The sequence below is a fragment of the Silurus meridionalis genome, chromosome 13, assembly GCF_014805685.1.
Source record: "Silurus meridionalis isolate SWU-2019-XX chromosome 13, ASM1480568v1, whole genome shotgun sequence".
Taxonomy (NCBI): Eukaryota; Metazoa; Chordata; class Actinopteri; order Siluriformes; family Siluridae; genus Silurus; species Silurus meridionalis.
In genome coordinates this window covers 4,098,589-4,106,903 of record NC_060896.1, presented here as the reverse complement: position 1 = coordinate 4,106,903, position 8,315 = coordinate 4,098,589, and the positions used below count along the sequence as shown (strand labels likewise).

The 8,315-nt window shown below is 43.0% G+C and overlaps 1 protein-coding gene across 1 annotated transcript; it reads left to right on the top strand.

Annotated features, from left to right (window-relative positions):
* The first annotated feature begins 4,093 nt into the window (after positions 1 to 4,093).
* p2ry1 (purinergic receptor P2Y1) lies at positions 4,094 to 7,886 on the top strand. The gene has a single exon (XM_046864779.1). The coding sequence runs from the start codon at positions 4,624 to 4,626 to the stop codon at positions 5,686 to 5,688; it is 1,065 nt and encodes a 354-aa protein (XP_046720735.1). The 5' UTR covers positions 4,094 to 4,623; the 3' UTR covers positions 5,689 to 7,886.
* Positions 7,887 to 8,315: the final 429 nt, after the last annotated feature.

Here is an 8,315-nt window from a genome sequence, read left to right as displayed (position 1 = left end):
GCTAGTGACATGAAGTCTGTACAAATCTGAGAACTGTTATAGAGCCATATGAACGTTCGTATGCAGCTTCTGAAAATCTCATTCCTTGCTGTTAAACCCACTGACGAGTCAATAAAAATGTTGTAATCAGATCACACCTGACTTTTCCACCTGACTATATCATTCTGTTATCACAGAGTTGGAGGCACACAATTGTACTGGACGTCTTTCAATGTGGAAGATTTAAATGTCCCCTTTACTTGAACTAGGAGACCCAAACATGTTCCAGCATGGCAATGCTCCTGTGTTCAATGCCAGCTCCATGAAGATCTTGAGTGGCCTGGTAGAGCGCTCTGACCTCAACCCAATTGGAGCATATTTAGTCATATTTAGGACTTTAGCACTCCAGGCCCCCTCACCTCACCTTGTTCCTGAATTAATCTCACACAAATTTTCACAAACACACTCCAAAATCGAGTGGAACATCTACCCAGAAGAGTGAAGGTTCTTAAACTAGCGAATGGGAACTAAATGTGGAATGGATATTTCAAAAAGTACATACCGATCTTATGTGTCAAACCTTTGGACATATATATATTGTATATCTTGTAAATTTTCTTCTAAAGGAAACCAGGGCTTTGCAAATATTTCAACAGAAAACCTGAATATATGCCTGAAGTAGATGTGATGTGATCATCTGATGTGCTTCATTGGTGTATATCAGAAGGTATAATTGTAATAATGTGGTTCTTGAACATTTACAAGCACATTGCCACACCTTTGTTGTATTTCTTATCACTTTATAAATGATTGCTCGATTGACCTTTGAGTTCTTTTTCTCTCGGTAGCGCTCGCTAAGGTATACGTGGTGATGCAGGGTTATCTGTCCCTGCCTGCTCCATCATTCTCAGTCATCATTTATTTTTACCCCTAATGAAGCAGCATACTGTAACACTTCAAAAAAGCAACAGGCGTCAGGTTTCTAGTCGCAAGATGAGATTAGAACTAGCGCAGTAAAGTTGTAAATATAGCACAGAGTCATTTCAGTTGTTAGCAAAAAATCGCTTAGTCATTGTTTCTTGATTTTGCCCTTCGATTTCTGGACAATTAGGCCAGAGCGGCAGGCAGGGATTCACACGTCTGTTTATCCACCAGACCGTTTCCAGTTTCCCGTGAAAGTAGACTAAACGCTCTCACAAGAACAATGGGAAGAATGAGTTTTCTGGGACCGCCGATGAGGCTCAAACTGGGTGCGAAGCATGAAACAAAAAACGAATGAGGCTAGAAGGCTAATAGAGCCCGTGTGGCTTTTCTTGATCAGATGTAAAATAGTTTCTAGTGATAAGAAAGCAAGGTCACATCACAGAGACAGAGATAGAAAGCGAGAGGAGAGAAATCTGAAATGAAACGACAGTTCACAGTGATATATGGAGGAAAACATCGCAACCCCCTTTTGCTAAAATACGCAGCGCTGCATCATCCGCAAGCAGCAGTGATGAATGAGATCTCGGTGTCGAAACGGCAGCTCGACATTTCCTTCTGGAGGGAAAAGTTCACCTGAATATGAGTCAAACAGGGCAGGACAGATGGGTGTATATGTGTGTATAAGACAGCAAGAAAAAGAGGCCGTGACTAACAATGATTCATGGTTTACTAACACGTATCTGTCCAATATTTTATATTTGTGTCTACATTTACAACCAATGATTTGCTTATTATGTTGCACACAGAGGTTGAAAATTTATCCAATGCATATACACATCATTTACCATTTATTTTTGTTCTTTTTGGCCTTTTCTCAGATCCTGCATCATGGTTATGTGGGTTTCGCTCGATATATTCAGAACATATTCATATTACTTTGTGATTTCTTCATCACCCTGAACAATCTGTGAAGGTTTTCCAAAAGTAATAATAATATGTATAAGACAGGAAAGATTACGAATATTTATGACGGTTTTATTTCACAAAATCCATCTGAAAAAGAACTTCATCTCCCAGGAGCGATATACGCAAACACAACGTATCAGATTGAGTTCGATTCCTTTCGTCGTGTAAATAAACTCAAATGGTTTCCATGGTAGACTTTGCAGTTTTTTTAATGGTATTGTATTGTATTAATTGTATTGTATTAACTGCTGGAGCATGTGCAAAGTGAATTGACTGTAATTAATGCATTTCTTTTCTCTAAGTGGATTGATTTTTTTTTCCTAAGTAAAGTGGATTGCAGAAAGTTACAAAGATGTAATTCTGAAATGTAAAGCAATGAGGTTTGATCACCCGATTTTGTTTAATTGTGCTCTTGGGAATTTATCAGACACACTTATAGAGAATGACTTATTCTTTACTCATTCGCATCTTTTTTTATGTATTAAAAGATTTTTCTGTACTTCCATAGTACATATGGTTTAATACCATGAAGAGGTCTTAGGCACCCTCACCAAATACACCAAAACCAGCTAGTGTTTGTGGAATTGTGCTGCTAAGTTACGGCAGGTTTATAGCAAGGTTATAACTGATCTACATATACTGTCATAACACCCAGTCTATACAGTATATGTAGACTCTTACAGGATTATGAAAAATATGAACATGTTCTTGTTTTCTAACATGATTTGATATTAATCAGTTGTCTATCTTTGGTAAACATATTTCTATGGTGCCTCTATAGCACATAAAATGTAGTAAAGTCCTTACTAGGGTGCTTTTATGGTATAAAATGCAGTAAAGGGTCCACTGGGCACAACTCTGGTACATAAAATGCAATAAAGTGCCCACTAGTGTGCCTCCATGGTACGTCAAATGCAATAAAATAGCCACTGGGCACAACTATCGTATATAAAATATCGCGAAGTGCCCCCTAAGGTGCCTCTGTGGTACATCAAATGAAATAAGGAGCCCACTGGGCACATCTCTGGTATATAAAATACCGTAAAGTGCCTACTAGGGTACCTCTATAGTCCTTAAATTGTAATAAATTTGCCACTATGGCACGTCTAAGGTAGATTAAATGCAGTTACATGCGCACTAGGGTGTCTTAATGCTACAAATGTTATAAAGCACCAACTAGGGCGCCTCTATGGTACTTAAATCGTACTAAAGTGCCCACTGTGGTGTTTCTATGGTACATAACTTGGCACCTTTGTGGTATAACAAATGCAGTAAAGTGTCCACAGGGTGTCTTTATGGTCCTTAAACTGTAATAAGTGTGCTTCTGTTGTAAATAAACTGCAGTACAATACACACTGGGTGCCTCTATGGTACATAAAATGTAGTAAAGTGCCCACTGGTGTACCTTTATGCGACACAAAATGCAGTAAAACTCTTTAAATTGTTTTGAAGTACCCACTGTGGTGCCTCTATGGTATATAATTTGCAGCAAAGTGCCCACTAGGGTGTCTATATGTTACATAAAATGCAGTAAAGTGGCTACTGGATGCCTCTGTGGTATATAGAATGCAGTAAAGTGCTCACTGGATGCCTCTGCTGTATACAGAATGCAGTGAAGTGCCAACTAGCTGCCTCTGTGGAACATAAATGGCTGCAAAGTGAATACCGGGTGGCTATATGGCACATAAATGCAGTAAAGTGGCCACTGGATGCCTCTGTGGTATATAGAATCTAGTAAAGTGCCAACTAGCTGCCTCTGTGGTACATAAATGGCAGTAAAGTGCCCACCGGGTGCCTCTTTGGCACATAAAATTAGTTAAGTGCCGTCATGCAAGGAATTGAATAGGAAATTAGAATAATTATAGTTATATTCTTGATGTTCCTGCACCTCGTCCATGAGAACTTTTCCGTGCTGCCAGTTTTACTGACTCACCGGCATTTCTACAGGAAGTGTTGAGCGGTGGTTTCGGGAACGCGCGCGAGCACGGGCCACACGTGGGGAGCCCTGGCGCCTGTAGACACGCGTGAGCGTCCGTGTTTTTATTTAATTAAATTTTTTTTCAGCCATGGTCTCTGTTCGGATCAACACCGGCGTGAATCTATTAAAAGTGAAAGAAGTGCGCGCGTACGGCGCAGTGCACGCGTCGCTCCTCCCTTCTCTCTCTCTCTCTTTCTCTCCATCTCTCTCTCTCTCTCTCTCTCTCTCTCTCTCTCTCTCTCTCTTCCACGCGCGTGTGTATGAGTGTCGCTGCGGCTCCTCCCGCATGCGCTCAAAACGAAACGGGAGCTGTATCGCTCGCACGCGCAACTCGCCTTTCCTTAACCACGTCCCCGCGCGAAACCGGCTCAGCGCAGCGCACGAGAACGCGAGCCGCGGAGGCACGGGTGGGGGCGCGCAAACGCGCGTCCACGCACCCGTGGTGGTGGTGGTGGGGGGGTCTCGGTGGAGTTTCTCGGGGAAAACGAAGCGGAAGTACTCGTGAGTGTTGCAGAGACGGTGCACGGCGAGCGCACGGTGCGAGACGCGTGCGTATGCTTTCCTTTTTTCTTTCCGCCTGGATGGGACATGTTGAGTGCAGGATTGTGCGATGTGAAGGTAGCTTCTTGGATTACACACGAGTGACTTTCGTGACTGCTGAATGAGCTGATGTGGTGGTGATTGTTCTGGGTCTCTCCATCAAGCCCCTGACACACACACACCCACACACACAAACACACACACACTTGTTTCCTGTCTGGTTTCCCGGCACCAGCATGGCAGACATGAACTTTACCACGATTCCGTACGTGTCCGAGAACCAGGCGTTGAATTACACGCGCGGCTGCTCGCTGACCAAAACCGCTTTCCAGTTCTACTACCTGCCTACAGTCTACATCATCGTCTTCATCACCGGCTTCATTGGGAACAGCCTGGCCATATGGATGTTTGTGTGCCACATGAGACCGTGGAGCAGCATTTCGGTGTACATGTTCAACCTGGCACTGGCGGACTTCTGCTACGTGCTCTCGCTTCCTTTCCTCATCTTCTACTACTTCAACAAAACCGACTGGATCTTCGGCGATGTCATGTGCCGCCTGCAGCGCTTTATCTTCCATGTCAACCTCTATGGGAGCATCCTGTTCCTGACATGCATCAGTGTGCACCGTTATTCCGGTGTCGTTCACCCTCTCAAGTCTCTCGGGAGGCTCAATAAGAAGGACGCGGTGCGCACCAGCGCCTTGGTGTGGTTCGTGGTGATCGCCGGGATCTCGCCGATCCTTTACTACTCGCGCACGGGACCCAAACGCAACGTCACGACCTGCTACGACACGACCACCGAGGACGAGCTCTCGGGTTACTTCGTCTACAGCATGTGCATGACCGTGTTCGGATTCTGCGTGCCCTTCGTGGTCATCTTTGGCTGCTACGGGTTCATCGTCAAAGCGCTCATTTACAACGATATGGACAACGCGCCACTCCGCAAGAAATCCATCCACCTGGTCATCATCGTGCTCGCCGTCTTTGCCGTCTCCTACCTGCCCTTCCACGTCATGAAGAACCTCAACATGCGAGCCCGGCTCTACTTCCAGAGCCCTGAGATGTGCGAGTTCAACAACAGGGTCTACGCCACCTACCAGGTCACCCGGGGTTTAGCCAGCCTCAACAGCTGCGTAGATCCCATCCTCTACTTTTTAGCCGGGGACACATTTCGACGGCGGCTCTCCAGGGTCACAAGGAAAAATTCCAGGAAGGGTGAAGTCGTGCTGCAATCCAAGAGCGAGGAAACCGCTCTAAACAGCCTGCCGGAGTATGGCGAGAACGGGAGCAGACCGCTCTGAGGATTCAGGAACTTTTTTCCACTGTGCACTGACTTTTTACAAAAAAAAAGCACTGATCGTATCAAAAAAATGTGATGCTAAAAAATTCATGAACACTATTGAATATCAAGCCGTAAGCCAGTGACTGGACATTCCGTACACGTGGAATAACAGGATTCATGTACGTGATTTGATGTGACACGTACTGTATATAATCGTTGTTCTCACTGTAATTGCTTATCATGTGAATATGCATTCATTGTACTGTACTATCAGTATTGTCAGTATTATTCGAACTGCACCCTCGCGATGGACGAACCATCCGATCAATGCTCAGTCCACAGGTTAGATTAGACAAGCGAGCGGTGCTCTGTATTATCCGAGTGCAACACAATTAAAAGAAGTACTATGACCCGAGGCCGTCTATATTTCCTCCTCGATTGAAAGAGAAGACGAGAAGACGTCAACTGCGAAATGGTTTTGAATAAATAAAAAACAAGACGTGGTAAATGGAGGACTTGCTTCCACAATCCGTCTCTCAGTCCCTGTGGACGATCCGTTATTTCTCGCCGATAAACAAAGCTGCGTTGTAGTTTTTCCGAAGGTAAAATCTTATCCAGGATTCGCCCCCTCTGGCTCATGAATATGCTCCAAAAAAAACAGTAGACAAACAGATATGAAAAATCGAACACTCACAAGACTCGTCATACAAATTTAGCACCTGTATTTGTTTTATTAGTTTTAGAAGTTCCAGAAGGCGTTCTCATGAGCAAAACCACGTGATTGCGTCGATTCCACAGAAAATTAATTCCTACTAGATAAAGACGTTTTGCCTGTTGGGCCTGAAATTGAGCCGAAATCGACCCAAAACTTGTTTTTATCAGCACCTGCATGGACACTTATTCCAGATGCTGAGAATATGCAAATTAGCAATCCAAATGTAGAATTAGACAGAAAATCAATGCAATCCAGTGCATTAAGTATCAAAAGTATAAATACAATTGATAAATAAACGGAATATGATCGCTATTCGATGCTGTCTGGTGAAATGACCCTCGTTTTTGCATATTTGTTTTAAAGGTTTTTCCAAGAAGAGTTAACACTGTTTGAGGAAAAACCTATGTGGGTGTAAATGAAAGTGTGCAAACATGGCTCTTACTGAAAGTAGCTGAAGCAGTTCGGTTCTCCCGGTTCTTCAGACTTCCCAAAAACATTAATAGATGTAAATTAAGGTCTGGATGGGAATGTCAATGAGAATGTGAATATGAATGTGGAACCCTGACCAGGATGAATCTTACTCTTACTGAAGATGGCTGAACCAGGTATTAGAATACAATCACAATCTGAGAATCCAGGCGAAACCAGATCAAGCGATTTTGGATATCGCGCCATAGTCTTGCCAAACCTCATTATACGAATACCATAAATGCCACAGAACATGCAGATCGGAATGCTTTGAACTTAAAAAACTGCAGGAAGCAAATCCGGTCCTGACTCGCCCGATGCCTGGCGAATAAACGGCCGGGGTTAATTCGGAGAACAGTGATAGCTGGTGGCAGTTAGATTTCCAATCTATTAATCCTCGAGCTCACGTATGGCCACGATTATAGAGTGTTTTTTAAAGGACCGGGTTTGTCTTCAAAGTGCGTATTAATATGCAAATTAGCTCGTGGAGGATTTTGCTCATAAAAGTGAAGCGAAGCGTGAAATTTATCAGCCTGCTTTCCTGAGGCTGAGAAAAAATTTCCATTATCTTTAACCAAAAAAAGCTCTGCATCACAGGCACGAGGTGAAAGACACGCGTCCTTGTATTCTGGCTTAATTCGATCAGACTTTTGCATAATAGCGCAAAGGCAACACGAGCTATTCTTTTAAATCTGGACCTTTCATTCGAAACGCTCTTACAGACAGACGATCTTTCGCAACGGGGATTTGGACATTTCATCACAACATTTGCTGGATGAGTCGTTCTCAGGAGTGGATATAAATAGTAGGCTGCAAAAGTTTGCGCACCCTGCATGCATATCGTGTTTTAGATTTCCGTCGATCTCTACTGTTACTGTAATGATGTAATAATAATATGATCTTAAAGCTCATCTAATGCTCATCTTCAGTATTTTGTATTTTTGGTTTTTTCTTTTAAAAGTTGAAACTTATATTAACTCAATACAAGTCCCTGCACTGCTTTCGTGAAAAATAAACAGCAAATTGCAAACAAATTTTTCTATTGATTTTAACCCTTTGGTTCATTAAACCTGGTTTTACTTTTATAAACAACGTTTTACATGCAGCTGTGGAAACACCTAAAAATATACACAAACCCTCAAAACAACACCCATCCCTTCAAATCGTACTCGATTGACCTAATTCTGTGATTACGGATATTATAATACACATGAATTAAACTTAATTTGTATTATATAATAGATTATACTTCCACATTAAATCCATAAGGGCACAGTTTGCCCCTCCACTCTTCAGGGAAGATGTTCTACTAGGTTTTGGAGTGTGCTTACGGATATTTGTGTTCATCAGCCACAAGGGTATGAGTTCAAGACAGGTACTGATGAAGGTGAGGAGACCTGGGGTGCAGTCAGCGTTCACATTCAACCCGAAGGTGTTCAGTAGGGATGAGATCAGAGCTCCAT